Here is a 25,199-nt window from a genome sequence, read left to right on the forward strand (position 1 = left end):
GAATGTTCATGGCAGCATCATTCATAAAAGGCACAAAGCGAAAACAACTCTATGCCGACCTATCAACTGATAATTGGCTAAACAAACTGTGGTATATCCACACCATGGAATACTATTCAGCCATAAAAAGGAATGATGTGTGGCTACATGATAGAACATGGATGAGTCTTGAAAACATTTTGCTAAGTGAAAGAAGCTAATCAGAAAATACCACATATTCTATGAGTCTGACTACAGTAAATGTCCAGAATGGGCAAATCCATAGAGACAGAAAACAGATTAGTGATTGCCAGGGAATGGGAGGAGTGGGGAGTGGGGAGTGGGAGAGGGGGGAGTGGGAGGAGGGGAGAATGGGAAAAGGGGGATGGAAGGGGGGAGAAAGGGAGAGGGAGGATGGGAGGAGAGGAAAATGGGAGGAGGGGGTGGGAGGAGGGGAGATTGGGAGGATGGGGGATGGGAAGAGGGGAAATGGGCAGTATCTGTTTCCTGATTATTTATTTATTATGGAGGTGATGAAAATGTTCTGGAATTATGTAATGGTGATGGTTGCACAGCTTGTTAATAGGCTAAAAACCACAGAATTATATACTTTAAAAAGGTGAATTTTATGGCACATGAATTATATCTCATTTTTAAAAATTACAGACAGTACAGGATAGATATGAATGCTGAACACTACAGGATAGATGTGGGAAAGTGTGTACAGTCATAAAAGCAAAACCTGTGGGTGGAGCCTTGGGAAATACCAGGGCTTAAGGAGGTTCCATGAAGGAGTCAGAGCAGAAGGAAGAGACGATGACAGGAATGATGACTCAAAAGCGAGGGGGAAAAAGTTAATGAAGAAAGGAGACATTAAATAGAGCCAAATCCTGGGCTTGGAGGCTCATGCCTATAAGTGCCTAGCACTTTGAAAAGCCAAGGCAGGGGCATTGCTTGGGGCCAGGAGTTCAAGACCAACCTCAGCAACACAGCGACATCTTGTCTCTAAAAATAATTTTAAAAATTAGCTGGGCATGGTGGCATGTGCCTGTAGTCCTAGCCACTCAGGAGACGGGTGGAAGGACTGCTTGAGCCTAGGAGTTCGAGGTTATAATGAGTGAGATCCTGTCTCTAAAATGACAACAACAACAAAATCAAAGGACAATAGGGCCAAATCTTAGAAGTCTTGGGGGATCAGGTTAGGTGTTATTATCTCAATTTTACAGATGTCAGGTAAAATAAGTACTAGGCCAGGTGTGGTGGCTCACACCTGTAATCCCAGAACTTTGGGAGGTTGAGGCAGGTGTATCTCTTGAGGCCAGGAGTTCAAGACCAGCCTGGCAAACATGGTGAAACTCTTATCTCTACTGAAAATACAAAAATTAGCTGGGCATAATGGCACATGCCTGTAATCCCAGTTACTCGGGAGGCTGAGGCAGGAGAATCACTTGAACCTGGAGGCAGAGGTTGCAGTGAGCCGAAATCGTGTCACTACTGCACTCCAGCCTAAGCAACAGAGTAAGACTCTATCTCAAAACAACAACAAAAAACCAAAAAACAAAAACTAAACTAAAAATTGTAAGTTGGATTTTGGAAAAATGGGAGTCACTGGTGACTTCAGTGAAAGTGCTTTTGGTAGAACGATGGTGACAGAAGCGTAATTATAGTGGGGTTAGGTGTGAAAGGGAGGTGGAAACATAGGATGGACTAGAGGAAGGAAAGAGATAAGATGATAGTTAGAACATAGATTCACACATCTTTCCTCTTTAAAATATGGGAGCCTGTGGCAGGTTTATAAGCAGAGAAGGAGTGAACAGAGAATAAGAGATCAGAGAGGTGGAAAAGGGCGGGTGTGCGGGGAGGGTAGGTTGTATAGTTGCTAAAGAAGGTATCCCAAAACATTAGATAAGTGGTCACTCTTGGCCAGAAGGGGTAGATCCTTCCAGCAAACTGGAGACAAATAAATAAGTATTGGATGAATATAGAGGCATGGAGTGGGGAAGAGGCAATAGAGGTCTCCCTTGAAAATGATCCTTTTCTTAGCTAAGAATGGGGCCAAGGCTACGTTCAGAGTGAGGCAAGTCAGTGGTGGAACGAGGAGCTTGAAAAAAGTCATGAAAGCTGGGAATCACTGACAGTGAAATAAAAAAGAAAACTGACTGTGGACAAGTCAGAGGACTGCCAAGGTATCCCGAAGGCCTGACTGGAATTAGAGATCACAGATTTCTGTGGCATCAGGCTACCATCCCTCTTGACTTCTGTAGCAAAGCTTGACTGGTTACTAAGCATCCAGGCTAACTTGCCATTTCAGCACCATGTAACCTATGTGAGCTTCGGTTGTTTCATCTGAAGAGTTGATTGAATCTCCCTTGAAGAACTGAAGTGAGGATCAAATAAGATTGTGTGTGTGTGTGTGTGTGTGTGTGTGTGTGGACACACAACACATATGCATAAAAATGGAAAGGGTTATTTTAAGGATTGTCTCTGATGGCTCTTTGGCCCTGACCTAAAGGTTAAGGAGAAGGCCCATGGGGCTTACAGATCTCTACTTGCCTTCATGCCCTGGGAAGCTGGGGTCATGCCCCTGGTACTCCTCACTGACCAGTCCAGACATCACACTAAAGGGTATCTAAAGGCCCTTACCTTCTAGAGACCTGATACAGGATCTGGAATATTATGGGCCCAGACAAAATTCTGTAATAATCTTCCTTTCCTGCCATCGCTGTTCCCTCTCAATCTGTGGCTGGATGTCCTACCTTTGGGTGTGGTTTCTGAGGCATTAAGGGCTCCCTGGATGACTGCCTGGGCCTCAGAGTTCTTTTTCTTCAGAAAGTCTATGGTTTCTCGCAAATCCAGCAGCTCAGTGTCCTAAGAGAGAAATGAAAACAGCGTCGGCCAGGTGCGGCGGCTCACACCTGTAATCCCAGCACTTTGGGAGGCTGAGGCAGGTGAATCATCTGAGGTCAGGAGTTCGAGACCAGCCTGGCCAACGTGGTGAAACCACGTCTCTACTAAAAACACAAAAAGTAGCTGGGCGTGGTGGTGGGCATCTGTAACCCCAGCTACTCGGGAGGCTGAGGCAGGATAATCTCTGGAACCCAGGATGTGGAGGTTGCAGTGAGCCGAGACTGTGCCATTGCACTCCAGCCTGGGCAACAAGAATAAAACTCCATCTCAAAAAAAAAAAAAAGAAAAAGAAAAAGAAAAAAAAACAGTGTCACTAGTTGGGATTAGCAGGAGCCCTTATGATGTGCTAGGCAATGGGCGAGGCATTGGAAATCTACCAAACTTCATAGAGAAGGGCTGGAAATTGAGATAAGGAATATGTTCCCTCTGTATTGGGGGGCAGATTGAGAATCCAGGGTGACAGTGAGGGAGGGGGAAACTGGCACTCCTGAGCAAGAGGAGGAGGTCAGCCTGGACCTCTCTGTCCAGGAGAACCCCCTTCACCGCACCCATTCCTCCCCCCACTTCCCAGGCCTCTCACCTTCTCCTCGGCCGTCTCTGCCAGGTGCCGCAGGCGGGATGTCATATTTACCAGGCTCTGCTCAAAAGCGGCCACTAGATTAGCCTGAAACAAACACATAAAGGGATCGCTGAGTTGCATGAGGCTGGGGGAAAGGCAATGACCAAGAGGGAAATCGTTTTAACTGATTTCCTGTATCTCAGAGCAGACCAATGCCAGAAAATCTCTTGGTGGTTTAACAATATCGATTTCCTGAAGCAGACAAAGGGGAAATTAAAGAAATTTTCTGGTGGGAACCAGCTTCACGAGTCATGAAGCCAGGGTAAGGGCAGGACAGGTGTCTGGAGGCTCTTGGAGACTTGAGATCTAAAACCCATCAACTACAGAGATAGGACTACCCCCTGTGATACATGGTGTGGCCAACTTGGTAGGAGGGCCGTAGCCTCTGGGGTCGTTCCTATTATTTTGGTTTAATTCCCGCATTGTGGAGTGGGCCGGCCCCCTTGAGGCCCAATGATCTCCCAGCAGAAACTATCCGGTGCAATCTTCCTCTTCTGCTACTCCACTGCTTCACCCTTTCCTGCTTTGCGCTGCTCCTCGTTCCTGGATTCTCCAGGTTTACCGGGCTGGAAGGAAACCGCAGGGTCATTCCACAGTTTGGCCACTAGGTGTCAGGTCTGTTTCATTGAGGAGTGAAGGATACCAAAGGGCTCTCGGGGTAACAGACAGGCTAGTTCAGAAAGGCGCTGAGCCGAGGAGCGAAGGCCCCTTGGTTTGGCATAGTTTGACCTCTAGCTGGCCAACTGGCTGCCAGATGTATAGCGAAGGTGAAGGAAACGAGGCCTGGGGCTAGAAAGGGGAGCACCTGGGGATGGAGAAATAGCCGTCGTGAGACTATCTGAGCAAGCTGGTGACCCTAGCACGAAGGGGATGTGCTCCGCGCAGCTTCTTCACGCAGAGCTCCAGGAAATCTACGGCACTCTCGTGGCTCTTGCTGGCTTACACTTCCCCCTCCCTGTTGGGTCCCACATGGCTGGAGCCTACTTCATAGGACCCGGGCTGGAGGCAATCCCTTTGGTCCCGTTAGAGCCTCCTCCTGCACTTCGGCGATCAATCTGTCAGGGCCTGGGCTCTGGGATTAGACCATGCCATGACCTGAGCAGTTTCCTTTCGCCTGCTGTGCAGGGAACAGTCTTCTGACCTCGGGTCTTCTCCGCATCCCTGCACGTCTGCTTGTAGACTGCTTATGGTTCCTGGAAGACTACTCATGAGAGGCCCCGAGAACCCCTATATGCGCTTCTGTGCTGGCCTTTCCCCACCCAGGCCACCCCTTTTGCACTGGCTGGGCTTCCTCTCCCTACACTGACCCTTCCCCTAATCCCAACCTCAGACCAGGGTACCTGTGAGACCTCAGGGGTAAGCAGTGGTGCTGCAAAAGCTAGCAGGTGAGAGGGGTAAAGAGGTCTGGGCCCCTCTGTCTAGGGTGTGCCCTCAGCCTCAGCAGCTAGGAAGCTCCATGGGACAGGCCAAAAGTTTGGTTTGGAGTCAGGGAATCCTGAAGAGAGCCGTGGACCCATCCTAGAGCCCCAGCATCCCATCTCCTGCTTGAGGGCAGGGTTCTGGCCCTCGGCAAAAATCTGCCTTTAAGATGCAGAACCCACCAGGTCTGGGTGTTTAGTTCGTTCTCTCTTAGCCAAATGGAACTTCCTGTTCTAAGAAAAATCACCCTCTAAATTCAATTTCTTGGCTCCAGCCCAGCCTTGACAGCATGGTGGCTGACAGATTGCAGTGTAAATGAATCAGACATAATAATGTTCTCTGCCTCCCTGGCGCCTCTCGCCCCACCCCCACCCCAGCATCTCCCAGACATGAATTTCCTGGGGTGTGCAGGACGTGACCCAGGCCATTTGCTTTGGTGGGTGTGGCACAAGGGAGAGAAAAGATGGTTCTTGTTTATGTTACAATTCTTACGGGTCCCCAAAGAGTGGGGAAAAGTGCTTAACATGAGCTTCAAACAAACTGGTACAACTTAAGAATTGAGGGTTTGGGAAAAGAGAATCAAGAGAATAACTCATGTGGTGAGGGAACTGCTGCTGAAGTATGCTGGAAACATTCAGAATCTTGGTGGAGATTCTTCTACCTAATTCTAAGGGATAGACCCCAGGCCTGACAGCTGGGTTCCCCAGAGAGGAAGGGCAGAGAGAAAACCAGAAACGACTGCGGAAATTGCAGACATGGTTACTTTTGTGCAAACACTTGGAAAGCTCCTGCAGATCCGGCTCAGCTGTTGTTTACAGCTTTGGGGGAAAATGGCTCTTATGTTCTCCGTTTGCAACTCAGTCACAGGGGAGAAACTCCCAGAGCCTGGTTAGAGGAGGTGGCTTCATTTCTCCCCATGTTACAGAGTAGGAAAACTAAGGCCTAAAGGAAGACACTCATTCTGAGTAGATGTCCTGAGGGCAGAAATAAATAATTCTAGCTCCAAACCTAGATCTCAGATTGTTTCTCCTATCTGCCCGAGGAGGCTACTCAGAAAAGGCAGCTGAGAATGAAGGAGTCAGACCAGAATGGGAGTTAGGTTTCTCAGTGGTGTCGTGGTCACCAGACAGAATTCTAATGACAAATTCTGTGCCTGCACAGTTATGTGGCATGAAGAAAGACATGAACACACCCCAGGGCAGTGGAAAGGCTCTAAGAACCATATAATTATAATCCATAACTGCTTTTGTCCATGGCCAATGGCAAGGTTGTTTCTGCCTCCATGCAGAACCACTGATAATCAATCATCTTCTGTTTCTCTAGGGAGCTCAGACCATCAGACATGAACTCATCCAGACCTATTAATTAGAGTGGAAGTAAAATGGTTCTTCATAAAAGTTGAGGCTCAGAGAAGGGGAAGAAAAAAATCCCCTCATCTATCGTAGAGCTGTGAAGAAGACCCACGCCCTTGAAGTCTCAGTCCAGGGGATACCTCACCAGGCCATTTTCCTCCCTTGGCTGAACTTGTCTACAGTCAAAATCACTGCCTAGATCTTTCCCGACTTCATGGCACTCACATTAGCAGAAAGCTGCGACGTCAAGGTGGCCACTTTTTCCTGGGATGATTCCAGTTCCCTACGAAGCTTCCGGATTTGCTGTAAAAGGAAGAGAAATACAAACTACTGACTGCAGAAGCTGTGTAAGATTTGGAAGGAAAATGGGAGCAGTCATGTTCACAAGCAGAGCCAAAGCTTTGCACCCTACCTCAGATTGCATCCTCTCCTCAGCCTGAAGAAGGGAGCACAGAAGGAGAGAAAGAGAAAGGAAGTAGTTACTATGGAGGTGAAGAAGTCAGGTCCCAGTGGCAGGGTAGAGAATGTGAAGAAGCGTGACTCAGAGGCGCAGAGGCTGAAACTCTTGTTTCCTGGCCCTGGCTCCTCACAGGCCTCAGCTCAGATCTACACTAGGGTTTCAATAAAAGATTTCTTTGGAGCTCATCTCTGGCAACTTTGTCATTGCCAAAAAGGCTAGGAAATGAGACTTTGGTTGGTCTGAGAACTCGTGGTTATTGCCAGGAACTTGGAGGAAAGAATTAGGGGCAAAACAAATCTATGAATCAAGAAATGCTGGCTGGGCGCGGTGGCTCATGCCTGTGATCCCAGCACTTTGGGAGGCCGAGGTGGGTGGATCACCTGAGGTCAGGAGTTCTAGACCAGCTGGGCCAACATGGTGAAACCCCATCTCTACTAAAAATGTAAAAAAAAAAAAAAAAAAAGCAGCCAGGCGTGGTGGCAGGTGCCTGTAATCCCAGCTACTCAGGAGGCTGAGGCAGGAGAATCACTTGAACCTGGGAGGTGGAGGCTGCAGTGAGCCGAGATCACGCCATTGCACTCCAGCTTGGGGGACAAGTGTGAGACTTTGTCTCAAAAAATAAAATGCCCAATAGCCAAATGCTGTGGCTGATGCTCCACAATGCACACTTGGTCTCCTCTAGGTTTCTGGAGTCCGGGTCCTAGAAACCTATTCATCTTACTTTGCCATAAATGCGTCCCACCTACTGTGGCACAGAAAGGGCTCGCTAACATGGGGATTCTCCATTTTTCTTTTTTTGAGACGGAGTTTCGCTCTTGTTACCCAGGCTGGAGTGCAATGGCGCGATCTCGGCTCACCGCAACCTCCGCCTCCTGGGTTCAGGCAATTCTCCTGCCTCAGCCTCCTGAGTAGCTGGGATTACAGGCACGCGCCACCATGTCCAGCTAATTTTTTGTGTTTTTAGTAGAGACGGGGTTTCACCATGTTGACCAGGAGGGTCGCGATCTCTTGACCTCGTGATCCACCCGCCTCGGCCTCCCAAAGTGCTGGGACTACAGGCTTGAGCCACCGCACCCGGCTGATTCTCCATTTTTCAAAGGAGGGGAACAAAAATCATCGGAGTTGCTCAGAAGCTAGTGGTGGGGCCAGAAAGACCACTGAGGACCCGAGGCACCCAAGTGAGTGCTACAAGCTCTAGTTGCCTCCCTAACTCCCACCCCATTGGGTACAGTGAAGACATAGCAGTGCCCCCATCCCTTGCCCAGTTACCCAACTCCAAGGAGGGTCTAGGGAGCATGGGATGGTGGAGGAGAGGGGAGGAGAGGGGAAGAGAAGTTCATGCTCTTACTGAGGAGTAGGTGGAGGAGGCACTGGAGGCCAGGGACAGCACTGAGCCGTGAACTGAAAGAGAAGGAGAGACCAAAGAGTTACCCGTGGGTTCCAGGGACGGGGGCTTTTGGGAAGAGCCCTAAGGCAGGAGTTTGGATTCTGATTCTGGAGGGCATCTGGAGCAAACAGAAAGAACAGAGTAGGGAACCCAACTGGTATCACAACAGCTCAAAGCAAGGTCTTAAGTCAAGCTAGCCTCCTCTTTCAGCCTACATTCTCTGGCGGCCTGGGTATGGCAGTCCCTTGCTCAGCCTGCTTCGAGGGGCACAGGGTTTCAGAGAAGGGAAAGGAGACTTTCATGGAGAGTCGTCATCTTATCTTCCCAGCCAGGAAAGCACTTTAGCCGCAGGAGAGGGGAGTTTCTCAGAACAAATACTGCAATTCTGCCTGTGCCGCCTCCTCTCAGCACTGGGGGATGTGCTTAAGATCTTGGGGATCACTCAGACGAAAACGATATTTAAGTGAGGAATACTCGTTCTGATTATTCAGTAGAACTTATGGTTAAAGCCTGTCTGCAGGGAATGCCTCCTGGAATGACTATCCTGAAAATCACAATGGGAGATCTAACCTACTAGTATTAGCCTGGTCTTCTAGCTCTGATCAACACTAACACCCGGATCACCACCAACAATCAGATGGCCCTCCCTAATGCTCATCTTGGAACAGTTTTGAAAGAGGAATGAGATGCCTAATTATTGTAAGGATTTACTAAGAGCTACTATTATTTCCTGTTGTCTTTTCATATACTCTGAGAGACTGTGGGGAGGAAAGACTATGGCTAGAATGGGGAGGAGAGAAGCTGTGGTTTTCAGAGCATCCTGAGGCGTGCCCTTTAACCCTTCCATGCTCAGTTTCCCTCCCCCAGCCCCAATGATGGATGCTCCATCCCAATACCCCAGTGCTAGACGTGCCACCCAAGGTTTCTGGGCCCCCAGACCCTTCAAAGGGATGGGGAGAAAAAACTGAAATGGCCCAAATTGATGTTCTGTGAATCGTATGTGTGTGTGGTGGTGGGAGTGGTGGGAGTGGAGGTGGCAGGTGAGGGGACCCAGCAGAGCTGGAATGAGTGTGAACCGCGCTGGCATGGAGTCTCACCATCGTCCGTGGGGTCTCGGAAGGATCCTGACCGAATCATTCCCTTGGGTCTCTCGGCCAGGGACAGGGTGCTCCCCATTTGGGAGCCGCTGTACAGCTCGAAGGCCGCCTCGTGGGTGGGGATGCTGTTGGAGCGGGTGATTCTTGGCGTGGTGGCCGCAGTGGGACTCACTGGAAGGACAGAGGGAAGGGGGACAGGAGAGGGAGGGGGAGGGCGGGAAAAGAGGCAGGGTCATCAGCTCTCCGGGCCCTTGGGGGATGGAGCACCGGGAGCATGAGAGGCAAACGGGGAGAGGGCAGGAGAGGAAGGGGCAGGTGCGGTGGTGGGAGTGTGCCAGCAGCTGGTGGTTAGGAGTGGGGTCCCTCCTGGGGAGATCAAGCCTTGATGGAGAAGGACCCTGCTGTCTGGAATAAAGACCTTCCCTCAACCTCGCCTGTCTCAGAGTTGTTGGTTTTGAAGGTTAGGCTGGGGGCCTGGCAGCTTTTTCGAAACCTTCACATCGCTAGGATGTGCTGATGAAAATGAGATGCTGCGGTTCTCTAAAACACAACTTCCAGCTCGGGAGGACTGAAAATTCAAACCAAGATCCAGATCTGAATGATGAAAAAGAACCAGCTAGAGAAGGGGTTTGGGCTACAGGATCCAGTGGCCTTGGCCTTGTAGAAGGGCCTGAGTCTCCCCACAAAGCAGTGTCACTCTGAGTTACTGGGCTGGCTCTAAAGCATCAAGAAATATGGTCCTCTTTGCCTAGCATAGCCCTGGCTTGAAGGTCAGATGGACAGGGCAGGTGAAAGTGTCAGGCAAGGCTTGTGGAATGTGCTTTGAAGCTGGTCTCGGCTGAATCCTGTTACCCTGCAGATGCCTTCCCCCTTTGCCCCTTGCTGGGATTACAGCCTTTCAGGGTTCCACACCCACAAGGAGCTCCCCTGTCTATTCTGCCTCTACACAGGCAGGTGGATGTCTCATCTGTCCATAAAGACCTATGCAGAAGATGGCACACCTCTCTGTTGACCTTTTCAAATTCCTCAGGTAATGATTGCTTAACCCAGTCCCTTGTTCTGCAGCATAAATGCAATTCTTGTTTGGTCTTCAATGGAGGTGGAGAACAAGCTGGCCCCATCCTCCATTTAATAGCCCTTCAGAAGCCAGATGATCCTTTCTGAAGAATGGTTCTTTTTCCTAGGCCAAGCGATCCCAATTCCTAGTCTTTCCTCAAATTCCCCACAGTCATTGCATGGGTGTGTTACAGGTCCTTGTCTTTTATTAAGTGATTTCTTTTACTCAGCTGAAAGAAGAGATGGATTTAAAGAGATGCAGCAAGCAGATAACAGGCCTATCCCAGGTACTGTTCCTGAAAGGGTTCCTGATAGGCCAATCCTGGTGTACCGCTTCCTAGAACCGGGGCTGATGAGCTTCCATGCTAGGCAAGACCCTCTACCTGACGCCTTCTCTCCTCTCTGTCTCCAGGTCACTTCCTTATTCCCTCGCTCTCCTCTGTGCTTAGGATTTGGGAAGGGTGTGTCCAGGACACATCTTAGTCAGCCCTGCCTTCAGGGTTAGGATGGCGTGGGCTCAGCCAGAGCAGTTGAGGAATCAGGACTTGGCTGCGTTCGGAGGCAGATCTCGTCCTTGGCAATCAACAACCTTTCCCTCCTTCCCCCACATCAGCCTGACATGTCAGTATTGCCCTTTCATTAGCCGGCCCTAGTAGCACCAGGTGTGGTGGCTCCTTTCCGGCAGCTCGATGTGCCTGCTCTTGCACTGGTTTGATCTCTGGGCATCGGGTTGCGGCTTTTCCATGCCACCGTTCAGACTCTGTGATGCTAAAAGGACCCTATGACTTGTGCCCGGGGGCAGCTTTTCAGTTTAGGATCTTGAGGTACTCTACCTTCAGTCTTACTTTGGGTGGATAAACTGAGGCACCATGAAGCAACCCAATAGAGCATGAGTCAAATAGGAGATGAAACCCAGAGCCCACCTGCCTTGCCTCACCCTGCAAGGTGACCCCTGCTTCGCCCCATGCCACAGCGAGTGACTGAAAACACTAACCTATGTTGGTAAGTTGGCCCTTTGCACTCAAAGACATGGGGAGTGCAGGGGGAGAAGGCAGCTCTGACTGGTCATCGGATTCAGGCAGCCCACCAATGGTATGGGAATGTCGCCTCTCCTTGGTCTCCTCCTGGGACTGAAGCTGGTACCTGTAGGAGGCAGCAGAAGAACTCAGTCTGGGATTAGCAAGCGCAGTCAGAGGTTTAGTTGGTGTGGAGGGTGTCTGAGCTAGGCCGGAGCCAGGAGATTCTGAAAGCAGGACAAAGAAAAGAGGGAGTGGCCAGGGCTCCCCAAGGAGGGAGGAAGAGATTGGGACTCAGCATCCTCCCCAGACCATCCAGAGGATGTGGAGGGACTAGCAGGTATTCCCGTGAGGGTTCCTGAAGTGGGGGCAGAAATGATGGAGAAGGTATGAGAACTTCTCCCCTGAAGTTCAGGACAGAGACTTATGCTTCCATGTGCAGGCTTTCAAATTTCAAGAGTCAGTCAGGCGCAGTGGCTCACACCTGCAATCCCAGCACTTTGGAAGGCTGAAGTGGGTGGATCACTTGAGGTCAGGAGTTCAAGACCAGCCTGGCCAACATGGTGAAACCCTGTCTCTACTAAAAATACAAAAGTTAGCTGAGCATGGTGGTGTGCATCTGTAATCCCAGCTACTTGGGAGACTGAGGCAGGAGAATCACTTGAATCTGGGAGGCAGAGGCTGTAGTGAGCTGAGATTGAGCCATTACATTCCAGCCTGGATGACAGGGCAAAACTCCATCTCCAAAAATAAGAAAGTTGCAATAATCGCCACCCAACTGAACAACTCAATGCTGTCAGAAGAGTGGATGACCAGGTAGGTCCTGCCTCTTGCCCAGCTGAGGGACCCAAGAGGCGAGCTGTTCTCCCTCAGACTCTAAGGGAGGAAAATTACAGAGATGAAGTTCAGCCAGGATTGGGATGACATAGACTAGTATAGGTCAGTGCATGATTCCCATGTGCAGACTCGTTTCTCCCCAGCACCAGAAAAAGAACACTTGCTGTAAAAGTTGACTCACATAATATTAAGCTTGGGCAGGGTGCTAGGTGGTACTTGTATGGGACCACATATAAATGATTCAGCAAAAAGGGTGACTAAATTCATGACTGGAGCCTGGGACAGGTTGAGATATGATTTTTTATACATACCAGGAATCCCATTTATAGGGAAGAAAAAACACATTAAAGGGTTACCTGAGCCCTTTCTTGGGAAGAGTATTCCGATCCCGCTGATTACTGTGGAGATAAAAAAGAGAGAGAGAGAGAGAGAGACAGAGAGAAGCATGTGGGTCCATCTTAGGAGCTAGAGTTTAGGACACCTGGTGTGAGGTATGCAGACCCCTAGATGCAGGACATCAGACTATGAGCCTCTTTAGCTCTAGAAACAAAGAGACAGCTATAGCCTGCTTCTTAGCTTACAACTTGGGAAATTTTCTGAAATACTAAATGTCTTTTCTCTGATTAGAAATTAATGTATGGTTAGCTATTTAAAGATCATATTATAGAGCCAGGGACAGTGGCATGAGCCTGTAGTCACAGCTCTCGGGAGGCTGAGGCAAAAGGATTGCTTAAGCCAAAGGGTTTTGAGTCCAGTCTGGACCACACAGTGAGATCCCCCATCTCAAAAATAAAAGATCAGATTATAGCAGTAAAAACTACCACATAGGTAGTTTGATAACCTTGGCCTATAGGGGGAAGGGAGGGGAAAAGTAGGATATAATATAATAGAAGAGATTTTGGGCAGCCGGGCACAGTGGTTCACGCCTGTAATCCCAACAGTTTGGGAGGCCAAGGCGGGGGCAGATCACTTGAGGTCAGAAGTTCACGACCAGCCTGGCCAACATAGTGAAACCCAGTCTCTACTAAAATTACAAAAGCTAGCCAGGCATGGTGACTATAATCCCAGCTACTCAGGAGGCTTAGGCAGGAGAACTGCTTGAACCTGGGAGGTGGAGATTGCAGTGAGCCGAGACTGCACCATTGCAGTCCAGCCTGGGCAACAAGGGAAAAACTAAAAAAATAAAGTAATAAATAAAGATTTTGGACTAGGAAGCAAAAGCTCTGGATGATAGGTTAACCTAATTATGAGATCTTGGATAAGTCATTTAACTTCTTTGTGCACTGGTTTTTCCATTTGTAATAAAAGAATAATAATTTTAAAACAAAAACGTATCTTACCTATCTCCTGGAGTTCTTGTGAAGCAAATTAAATTACTTAATGTATGTGAAAAATTGCAAAAGTCACAACATGACAATAAAACATAGGATAGTATTGCTAATGGCGAAACATGCCCAAGACACAGCCACAGGCTGTGAGGTTCTGCTGTCTTATCTACCTACCTGTCCAATTGCCCAGCTCTGGGGCTTCCACTCCAAGTCAGCTCTTCCGTCTCTTCCTCTGGGGGAGCAGCAGGGGGAGCAGGTGGGGTGGGGATGGGAGTACTGCTGGGGAAGGCACTGGGCAGGCTCATTGGCATCTGGAGGGACTCCATGCTCCTGTGCAGGCCTGAGAGTTTGGGGTACATGCGGGTCTCTTTTGGCACACTGAAACCACTCATTAGCTCCAGGCCCTGGGAGAAGCTGGCTGAGTTAATATTGAGGATGGGTGCCGGACTAGGGGTGAAGCAAGAAGGGAGAGGGCCCCCGGATGCTGAGCTTGTAGCATGCAGATCTGGGACCTTTGAAGCATGGGCGGTGTCACTGGATGATGGTAGATCCAGACTGTTGGAGTTGACCTTGTCTAGATTGGCTAGTGACGGTGGTTTGACAAAGCTCTTCGCTGTGGCCCTGAGAGAAGATCAAACGAAATATTTAGAATAACAGAATTACAGAGCGAGGCAGATAGGAGCTTAAAGAAATCTTATCCAGTCTTGTTTTCTATTTGCTAAGCACAGAGGCTTATCCTAATGCTGTTGTGAAATACAATGGAAGGAAATCTGATACCCAACTTAGGGCACCTTCAGCTGAGATAGGGGGAACAGCTTATGTACATGGGGGATACAAGCGAATTTATGCAAATAGGTATTTATGTGTAAATAAACAGTAAAATCATCCACACACGTGCTGAAGACAGGTTAAGGATTGATCAAAGAATAGTACAAACGGGGTCAGTTTTGAATCAGTCTTTCAGAACTTTCAGAAACGAGATTCTTTGCGAACCTTGGCACACAAGGGAGATGCGGAGGCCTGGAGACAACAGTGGATAGGCCATGCCTCACCCAGTTAAGGGGGGCAGAGATACGCCAAAAAAATGACAAAAGCAAACAGACAAGGAGGAGGCTGCCCACACTGGGTACCTGAGAGGGGTTGGTGGCAGCTCTGCCAGCTTGGTGGCTGTGGGGTGGCTTGGTTGGTTCTTGGGAGTACTTTCCGGGGAGCCAATACTCTTCAAGGAGATGCTGTCTGAGTCCAAGGCCACGGCCTTGGCTTTGGCCTTCTCCTTTTCCCGATCTGTCTGATTGACAGGGGCTGGAGTGGTCCGCCCACTGGCTACTTTGGTAGGCTCCTTCAGTCTGGAAGGTGTAAGGCCTCCCTGCTTGGTGCTGAGGAGACTGGGGTCAATGCTGCTGCTCACAGGGCGAGGTCCCCCCCGCCCGCCGGTCACGCTCATGGAACTGGACTTGGCTGGCCGGGGCAGGCTGCGGTACTGGATGTTGGAACGGGCTCCGGGAGCCAGGAATCCTGGCTCTGCACTGTTGGACACATCTAAGCTAGTCTTGCGCCCATTTACTGGCTTGACAGGGATGCCCGAGGACTTCTGGATCTTGCTGAGAGTGGCTGAACCACCGGTTTGCATGACGGTGGCTGTGCCTGTGGCAGGAGGAGGCTTCTTGTAGCCAAAGGATCCTGAAGTGGAGGGGCGAGCAATGCCCGAGGGGGGCTTCTTAGCATCACTCAGGCGGTCCCGACCAGCATCAGAGGAGGAACGTTGGAGACCAGTATTCTTTACTGCAAGCTTACCCTTGTCTGTAGCTTTGCCCTCGGGTTTGCCTGCAAGAGGACAGGAAGTGAGATAAGAGCTGAAACTGACCAGTATCTTTAAAACCCATCCCTTTCTTTCCCTCCATGGGAGAAGGGAACATTGTCCATGTATTACAGAATTTTAGAGGCCTAAATATGGATAAACAGGTACAAGATAAGCTGATAAAGTTTCTTGTCTGAAAGATTCTGGCTGGGAGGGGTGGGGAAGCTAGGAATTTTTTTTGATTTGCTTCCAGAGTTGGATGTTCCATTTTGATTAAAATGGCAGAGGCAAACACAAAGATGATCAAGAACATCCATCTAACAACTGGTTGTGGAAGAGAAAAAAAGGAGGGGAAGCAAATGGAATCGAATTTGACAATATCTCCTGGTCATTACAGACTAGGGGAAAATGCCGATTAAGGCTAAAAGTTACCCAAGGGGCCAACTTTGGGGGAACTATAATCTCTTGCTGTAGCCATTTAATTTCTTGTTTTCTTAGGATCTTTCTGAGATGTCAAGTAATATCTTATGAAGATAAGTACATAGACTGACTAACTTGGAAGCGTTTGGAAGGAGGTCAAACTAGTCTCTAAACAAAATATACTCCCTCCTGTTCCTCATATTATCTGTGATTTTGGCCCAGCCACTCAACCTCTTTGAGTTTCAATTTCCTTCACATTTGTAAAATGGAAATAATAATATCCATCTTTCCTAACTCACAGGACTGTCCTTAGACCAGACAAGGTAATGTATGTTAAAGCACTATGCAAATGTTTGCTATCATCCCGTGGGTCAATGACCACTAAGAAGAGGAGCGACCCAACACCTAGGTCTTTGCGCTCGTGCCTTCCTTTATTCCAGGCTCACCTGCGACTTTGAGGGCACTCTGGGCTGTGTGAGTGATGGGGGAAGTTACAGCCACAGGTGGGGTCTTGCCCTTCTTCAGGGAACCAGGGTGTCCCAGGCTGATGGGCTTTTTCAGTTCTCCGCCCTTGGATGAATCATCACAGCTCTCGGGCCGCTCCCTCCGCCACTTAGACGTCCCAGGTTCCATCTTCAGGCTGCCACTGTCGTACTCCAGTTTTTTGGGGGCCTTTTCCTCTGATTCACTAAACCAGCTCAGCCCACTTTCTGCCAGTGAGCGCTTCTCTGAGTCTGTGCGTAGCTAAAGAAAAGACAAAAAGGCAGAGTGAGATACTTATATGCAGATGGGGAAATGGGTAGCTGACGGGATTGATTTTAGTTAGTACCTGGCGCTCTGCGTCCCAGAGTACTAAGTCAGCCTAGGGTTTCTACCTAGACACCTAGGATTCCCGACAGCAGAGGGCATATATCTCTAGGTTTCTTTTTCTTCTCTAGTTGGAATAGCTCTTACATGTATTACTCTCAATTGTTGTAGAAGTATAGACAATATGACAATATCTAATGTCTTGGTTGAGTAGCCTTAACTTTTTTTTTTTTTTTTTTGCAGGGGGCAGCTCTAAAATGACCCAGTCAAAGGCCTTTGAGAACCGATGGAGTGGGTGTGTACGTGCAACCCCATACACAGACAATGCTGTTTGCCCTGTGGTTCATTTCGAGATGGCAGCTTGGGTGTTTGCAAACTCACGTACCACTATTGTTGAGTTCCTGCGAGAAGCAGTAGGAGTAGTTGGGAGGGAGTTGAGTGAGGAGCTGGCATTGAATTCTTCTGAACTGAGATTGTCTGAGGCATCGCTGAGTCCACTGCTGATGGAGCTGCTTTCATCCCAGCTACAGGACAGGAGAGATGAAGGTTAGCAGTGAAAACAGAAGCCAAGGCAAAAAAAACAAATGTTTCATACTGATGCAAGAATGGCTCTGCACCAGTATACAGGCTAGCCAAAAGGAGAAGACCAGGGGGTTTGCCAGCAACTCAAAGCGTGGCTTAAACGTCCTTGTGATTTGGTGATGTTCTTTTACAAAAGGAAGACACTCTGTCTTTATCTGGCAAGAGAAAATGTTCTATCGCCTTAACAGAAAGGTATATTATAAAGACAAGGTAATTTCTGGATCTATCTAATTATAGAAACCAATTTCCTCTCCCTGTAAACAGCCTCCATTCTTAAAATTACCGTAGCTTTGTTCATTTTTAGATGTGTTCTGCATCTACTCTCCCTCTCCTTTTCTAAAAATGTCTATAACTGGTAATGAGGCCCAGAAAAAGATTTCTCTTTTCTAGAACCTCTTAGACTTGTATCGTTTCTCACCACACCTCCACTTACACAGCCCACCCTATCCTGGGATCGGGTCCTGCTTCTAAACAGCACGTGCTGTTCTTCCGGTAAGTGAACCAAATTTAAGGTGCTGTGGCCTTACAAAGGGGCCAAATTTGTGCAGAATGGATTCGTTTCTCTGCCAATTGACTGAAATATCAGATTTGTGGTATTAGGGAGATACTGCTGTTAAACATCTGGACCTGTAAACATCTGTATCCAACACTACTCCATGCACTAAGTGAACTTACTGCAACCTCCACATCTTCGTAGCTTGAGCTCCACAACATTCCTTTGGCTGTTTTGTTTGTTTGTTTGTTTGTTTGTTTGTTTTGAGATGGAGTCTTGCTCTGTTGCCCAGGCTGGAATGCAGTGGTACAATTACAGCTCACTGCAACCTCTGCCTCCCAGGTTCAAGCGATTCTCCTGCCTCAGCCTCCTGAGTAGCTGGGATTACAGGTGCCAACCACCACACCCAGCTAATTTTTTTTTTTTTTTTTAAAGTAGAGACAGGGTTTCACCATGTTGACCAGCCTGGTCTCGAACACCTGATCTCAAGTGATCTGCCCACCTAGGCCTCCCAAAGTGCTGGGATTTCAGGCGTGAGCCACTGTGCCTGGCCTGGCTGTCCATTTCTGGGCTTAACAAGTTTCAGTCAGAAAGTTTATCCTTAACATCAAAACTAAATAGCTTCCTCTAATATTTATGTTAATTTTCTCTTATTCTATCTTTGTTTGCTATTAACATGTTTCTTTTCGATCACAGGCGTTGTTTTCTAAGCTCAAATTCTGTCTCCTCTAAGCTGTCTTCAAAGGCCCTGTTTTCCAAGTCCTTCCCAATTCCTTTTAGACCCTAAATGTTCTTCAGATGTCACTCAAGTTTTAGAGCCTAACACTGAACACAGAAGTTCAGTAAGACTGCTATATATGAGTATCTGTTGGTGCCAGTAGGAATTAACTTCTAAATCCCCATTACCTGTGTTCGGAGTAGGTTTATCAGCTTTGCGCATGTACAAGGACTAAAAGGCTGAAGACCTTTTTGGGCGAATTAGCTGGTATCTGAAAATATTTTTCTTTTTGACTTATTTTGAGTTTCATACCATGGAACAAAAATTAGACATACAAGTCATCTGAGTGGTTGGCCCAGATCTCAGCTGGCTCCCTCTAATTCATGTGCTGGGAATAGGAAGTGGGTGGTTTGGACATTTTGGCTTTGTTGCTCTGTAGTGATTTATCCAAATACATTGAGAAATAGCAAAGAAAGCATGGGCATTAGAACACACTACAGAGTGCTTTAAATCTTATGACTTCGAGATACAGCCGTTATTGAATGACAATCAACTTCTTCCCCCTTTCCCCTCCTGATATACAGTAAATCTCACATTTGTCCTGGGCTAAGATGTCATACCCCCTCATTTTGTAGAGAAAGAATACTGAGGAAAGATCAATGCTGGTTTTATGATCCTATCAGCTCTTCTGGGTCAAGATAAGATCTCTGGTAAGCAAGCAAGCAAACTGTTCTCAGCATGTTCTCTAAGTCAAAGACAGAGGAAGCCTGTAACACAGAACCTTTCATCTGAGATTAATTATTGGTAATCAAGGTTGTGAGGCAAAGAGAGCTCTTAGGGAAGGACCCTGGCAAAGAGAGGACTGCTGCAGCTCAGAAATCCAAAACAAACCTTCCTTTGCCCTACATTTATGGAAGAGTTAATACTGAAATGCGGGAGGAGGCTTATCTTTTAGGAGAGTGTTTGGGTTTCTGTTGCTTAAAAGACATTCCTTCCCAAGCTCTTTTCCTGTAGTGAGGAAGTGTAAGCCTAGAATGACCAAGGAAGGTTGGCTAGAGGATATAAATACTTCCTAGCATAGTTAGCGCTTCCTTCCTTGCTTGCTTGCATAGTTAGCATTCATTCCCTCCCTCCCTCCCTCCCTCCCTCCCTTCCTTCCTTCTTTCTTTCGTCCCTGCCTTCCTTTTTTGAGACAGATTCTCACTGTGTCACCCAGGCTGGAGGGGAGTGGCAAGATCTCAGCTCACTGCAGCCTTTGCTTCCCAGATTCAAGTGATTCTTGTGCCTCAGCCTCCCAAATAGCTGGGATTTCAGGTATGCAACACCACACCCAGCTAATCTTTGTACTTTTAGTAGAGAAGGTGTTTTACCATGTTGGCCAGGCAGGTCTCCAACTCCTGGCCTCAAGTGATCTACCAGCCTAGTCCTCCCAAAGTGCTGGGATCACAGGTGTGAGCTACCACACCCTCCTTCTTAAAAAAACAAAAAACAAACTCATTGCTAAATTTGAATGGCTTGAAAAAAAAAAATTAAAGAGTGACAGGGCAAGATCTTTTGTTTGAAAAAAAAAAAAAAAAAAAAAAAGGCTGGGTGCAAAATTCCTCCTTGTAGCCAGGTGTTCAAGACCAGACTGGGCAACAAAGCAAGACTTCTGTTGCTACAAACGAAAGAAAACAAAACAAAAGAAGTAATACTTGCTGTAGCAAGGATTCAAATATTATAAAAATATAAAGGAAAAGTGCTCCTTATTTGCCCTCCCATTTTTACTTCTAAGGTTACTATTATTAACAGTTTTTTGTGCCTCCTTCAAAAATATCCCTATGCTGTATCTTCTAGCTGTTTGCTCTCTGGATGTGCTGAATAGTTGACATTATGGGACCATACTTCATTATCCTGGAGATTCTCTATCCCTGACTGAAACTGGAACCTCAGTCTTCCTCTTTGTTGGTACTCCACGGTTAGGTGAAGCACGTCGTCTCGTAGGTTTCTGAAAAGGCGTGCTTTGGAAGTAAACTTTGTAAGACCTTATGTATCATAAAATGTCTTTTTAAAACATTTTTATTTATTTTATTTTTATTTTTATTTTAAAAGATGGGGTTTCACCATAATGACTAGGCTGGTCTTGAACTCCTGACCTCAGGTGATCCACACACATCGGCCTCCCAAAGTGCTAGGATTACAGGCCACTGCGCCCGGCCCATAAAATGTCTTTATTCTATCTTCACATGTGATATTTTGGGTAGCCACAGAATTCTAAGCTGACAAATAGCTTCTTTCAGAATCTAAGGGCGTTGTTCCATGTCTGTTTCTATCGCCGCCCTTCTGATTCTTTGTCCTTGTATGTGACCTGTTTCTTTGTTTCTCCTCTGGAACTTTTAGCGTCTTCTTGTGCACTGAGACATCACTAATGACATGCCTTGGTGTGAGACCTTTACTCATTGTGTCGGGTACCTTACCAGATGCTTTGAATATAGAAACTCATTGCCTTCAGTTTTGAGAAATTTTATCAAAAATTTTTTGATGATTTTCTCTTCATTTTCTAGTTTTCTCTTTGAGGATGTTTGTAATTCAGATAATAGATTTTTTTTTTTTTGGCTGATTTTCTACTTTTCTCTCTTATTTTCTGCATCATTAAAAAAATAAAACAAAAAAAAAACCTCTACTTTTTTTTCGTATTGTCTCCTTATGTTGCCCAGGCTGGTCTCAAGTGATCCTCCCGCCTTGGGCTCCCAAAGTGCTGGGATTACTGGCTTGAGCCACTATGCCTGGCTGCTAAATTCCACTTTTTGAGCAGTGGCCTCAATTTTATCTTCCAACCTTTCTATTAAGTTTTTCATTTCTTCTATCACACATACATATATAGATAGACACATATATAAACATATAGACATAAATACATATACACATAAATGTATGTATGGGTAGTGTGTATATGTATATGTGTATGTATATTTTAAAGACAGGGTCTTGCATTCTTGCCTAGGCTAGAGTGTGGTGATGTGACCATAGCTCACTGCAGCCTCAAACTCCTGGGCCCAAGTGATCTTTCTGCTTCAGTTTCCCGAGTAGCTGGGATTATAGGCATGTGCTACCCTGCCCAGCTAACTTTAAAATTTTTGTAGAGACAGGGTCTCACTATGTTGTTTAGGCTGGTCTCAAACGCCTGGCTTCCAGTGATCTTCCCTCCTCAGCCTCCAAAGTTCTGGGATTACAACTGCAAGCCACTGCACCCAGGCCTCAACCATATTTTAAATTTCTAAGGCTTCGTTAAAAAAAAATTTAAAACAACATATTGTTCTTTCTTTCAAGGACGCAATCTCTTTTTCAACTCTCAGAGACATTCATTCATTCATTTAGAGGGGCAGGTTTCCAATGTCCTTGCATAGTTTCTTGTTCCAAGTTGCTTTGTTCTGTTCGTGCTGGTGAGACTTCATGTTATAGACCTTCTGAGATGCGTGATGATGATGTTTGCTAATATGGAAGACTGGGACACTCATTATAAGTTATTGGGAACGTTTGTGCACATGTAGTAGGACTTGTCAACTATGGCTTCAGTATAGGGAGATGAGATTGGACTGATTCACGTAAGTTTTTTCTTATGAGCTGGTCAGATTTCCTAGAGATGAATCTTCCAAACTCCAGTCTGAAATATGTAAGACCAGCATTCTGAGAGCTGAGTTAAAGAAGAGTCTGGAGCTTTCAACATTCAATATGCAAAGTTTCATTTATTCCTCTCTCCCTTGCTTTAGTTCAAAAATCTATGCACTCACTTGTGTCAGGAGTCCACCAGACCAGAGACTACCTGTTTTACTCTCTCCAGAAAATAAGTCTCCAGTCTTCTGTTAATGGAGAAAAAGAGCTTCCCCTCTGGGAGCAGATGGAGGGGAGAATCTGAGAGTCTAAGTGTTTTTTTATTTAAATTTTCAACCAGTTCTCTTGTTTGTAGACTTACAAACAAGAGAAAGGGTTCCCCCTTTCTGAGAGCAGATGGAGGTAAGAATCTGAGAGTCCAAGTAATTTTTATATAAATTTTTGACCAGTTCTCTTGTTTGTAGACTTACTCCTTCCCCCATTAAAGCTAGCTGATGCCACCAATTATGAAGCTTTTTGAGGATTCTGGGGTGCAAACCAAGTTCCTGCCCCACTTCCTCCACTGCTGGCCCATGATTCAACTTTGTCTGATCCATCAGTTCAGACTTGTCAGTATGATGTCCAGCTTCCCATGATCTCATCACTATTATCTCCTTCTTCTTCTAGTCTTTGTTTTTGTGGTTTTATGACTTATGAAAAGAAAAACCTTTATTGTCATTTTACTTTTGTAGTAGTTGTGAAATATATTAAACTAATTTTATTAGCAACAAAATCCCCCTAAGTGACTCTTTTGAATAAGATATCCTGGTGGGTAGCCTTTGAGTAGAATGAGGTGAGAAGACATTAGCTTTGGAGTTCTAAAGTCAAATAACATACAGGCAGAAGAAACCATCTAGATGATTTTTTATTTATTTATTTATTTTGAGACAGGGTATTGCTATGTTGCCCAAGCCGGTTACGAACTCCTGGGCTCAAATGATCCTCTTGCCTCAGCCTCCCAAAGTCCTGGTATTATAGGCATGAGCCACTGCATCTAGCCTAGATGATTTTTTTTTTTTTTTTTTTTGAAGACTCAAGAGTTGTGGGAGAAAAAGAAAGGCTGGATGGATACTGTCCATCCTGAAACATATGACTGGTTAACGTGTAAGAACAGAATGTCTTTAGAAGAGTTTGCAGATTTTATCAGTTCCTGAGTCGGAGTACTGCAAAGCAACAGCCTGGTCACTCAAGAGAGCAGGGAGAAAGGAAGGCAGCTTAAATATGTGACCAAGAAGAATAAAGAGGACAGGGCTCACGGTTATGGAGGGCTACTGCATCTGTTGTTTGGCAGAAAGAACTTCTTTGCTTACTCTAAGCTGGATTTTCTGTCTCGCTCCTATGTCTCTTTATACATTTTTCACATAGATCTCAAGTACAGAAAAGAGTTGGGCAACACCAAGCTAGGCCTAAATTCACGAGGACATGAAAACAGCAAAGACTGCAGAGACCTGAATATCCCTTTATAATCTAATCTACAAATCCAAACAGCCACTCACAGGGAACTGAGGTATGAGAGAAATGGTGGCAAAGTTTTTATTTGGGGCGAGTTCTCATAAGAACTTATAAGTTCAATAGCACATTATCATTTTCATCGACCCCCAGAATAGAAGAGGAAATGAGTCTGAATGAGCATATCAGAGACTGAGTCAGATAGAAACAGGACAATGAAAATGAAGAACCCTGTCAACAGAGATTTCAAGGGAGCTGTAACAGATTATGAAGGTAAATTAAAGAACTTTCTCCATGGGATACTTATTTTCCCATTTACTCTTCTCCTCATATCCCCTATTCTACCCTCCAAAATTTATACTTCTCATTCCCAATTTCCACTGAAAGCATCACCTTTTCTCCTTCATTGCTCTATCAGAAACTTAGGGATGCCTTCAACTTTTTCTTCCCCCTCGTCATCAAGATTGTAATACATCATTGATTGTATTACCACTCTCCTCTTAAATCTATCTCTTCCTTTAAATTTCCCCTGCCCTTGCTCTGCTTCAGAGCCTAACGTCCTCTCACTTGAGCCACTGTGAAAGACTTCTTATCAGCTCCACTCTGTACAGATTCTCCCTCCCTCTAACATGCACTGAATATAATCAGAAGCCTAATCACCTAACAGTGTGGCACTTAGCAAAACTGTCATTAGCTCCCTCTTGCTGATATGATAAAATAAAAATTCTACAGCCTGGCTGGGCATGGTGGCTTACACCTGTAATGCTAGCACTTCGGGAAGCTGAGGAGGGAGGATCACTTAAGGTCAGGAGTTTGAGACCAGCCTGGGCAACACAGTGAGACCCAGTCTCTCTATAGTTTTTAAAAATATTCTATAGCCCATTTATCAAGATCATTCATAAGCCATCATTAATGTAGTATAGTGATTAAGAGCACAGATGTTGGAGCCAGACTACTTGAGTTTAATTCTTGTAAACTCTGCCTAGGGTTAAACTGAACTTCAATTGAGCAAACATTCATCAAGTATTTAGAAGGCATCCTAGTATTTATAAGGCATGGTGTCACTTGCTATGGGTGATCAAAATAAGTGGCTATCCAGAATGAGCCTACAACCCAAGGATAGAGAAATATGTATAAATGAAATAAATCCATGACACAGGTATAGACAACATACATAAAGCAATACGGAGGAAGGAATGATTTCATCTCCAATAAAATCCAGAAATATGACTTTACCATGTTACGATACTGACAAATATAATGCTTTACTCACTTTTCTCCACTCCCATCCCACTCTTACTTCCTGTATTCCCTGGGATTCCTATTAGGTGATCAGCTCTCTCATCTAATTGCCTTTTAGAAATACAGGCCTGCATGAGGAGGCAGTCCTGACATCACCAGGCAGTGATCTGTGTGCTGCTGAAGACTCTGGAGTCCTGGCGTTATCCCAGGGATCTGACATCAGTGGACATAAGCCCTATCTATTAATATTTCACATAGGCATTTTCCATTTCCAGATCAAATACTAAGTCTTCCATGAGGTTTTCCATGATCTTCCTTGCCAGAAAAATCTCATTCTCTTTTATGTTTCCACAGACATAACTAAACTTCCGTTAGAGTGGTCTGCCTTGAAATAGTTATGTCCACACATCTTTTCACTACACTATATTTCCCTGAAGGTTAGGATTAGCTCTCATGCTTCTTTGTACCCCTCATATAATATCTTGTATCCAGTGGGCACTCAGGCATTGCTTATATGAAAACAAGAATGCATAACTTCAGGAAAAAGTTATTTCAGAGCTGCTATTTATATGTTCTCCAACAATAACTAGTAATTTGTTGATA

General features: G+C 46.2%; 1 protein-coding gene across 8 annotated transcripts in view; it reads right to left on the minus strand.

Moving 5' to 3' along the window:
* The window catches only part of NAV1 (neuron navigator 1), a 279,966-nt gene that overhangs the window by 21,965 nt on the left and 232,802 nt on the right, over positions 1-25,199 (minus strand). For 5 of the 8 annotated variants that reach the window (XM_074385044.1, XM_074385050.1, XM_074385046.1 and 2 more), the window contains 12 exons: positions 16,868-17,006; positions 16,122-16,419; positions 14,588-15,281; positions 13,632-14,078; positions 12,486-12,527; positions 11,271-11,419; positions 9,221-9,391; positions 8,085-8,137; positions 6,689-6,712; positions 6,502-6,579; positions 3,467-3,550; positions 2,736-2,847 (listed from right to left, as the gene is read on the minus strand). In XM_074385044.1, the coding sequence (XP_074241145.1) occupies positions 2,736-2,847; positions 3,467-3,550; positions 6,502-6,579; positions 6,689-6,712; positions 8,085-8,137; positions 9,221-9,391; positions 11,271-11,419; positions 12,486-12,527; positions 13,632-14,078; positions 14,588-15,281; positions 16,122-16,419; positions 16,868-17,006 (2,291 nt within the window). The remainder of the gene's footprint in view (positions 1-2,735; positions 2,848-3,466; positions 3,551-6,501; positions 6,580-6,688; positions 6,713-8,084; positions 8,138-9,220; positions 9,392-11,270; positions 11,420-12,485; positions 12,528-13,631; positions 14,079-14,587; positions 15,282-16,121; positions 16,420-16,867; positions 17,007-25,199) is intronic. The other 3 variants (XM_074385048.1, XM_074385047.1, XM_074385049.1) reach the window with 3 other exon arrangements.

The sequence above is a fragment of the Saimiri boliviensis genome, chromosome 14 (genome assembly GCF_048565385.1).
Source record: "Saimiri boliviensis isolate mSaiBol1 chromosome 14, mSaiBol1.pri, whole genome shotgun sequence".
In the NCBI taxonomy this organism is placed as follows: domain Eukaryota; kingdom Metazoa; phylum Chordata; class Mammalia; order Primates; family Cebidae; genus Saimiri; species Saimiri boliviensis.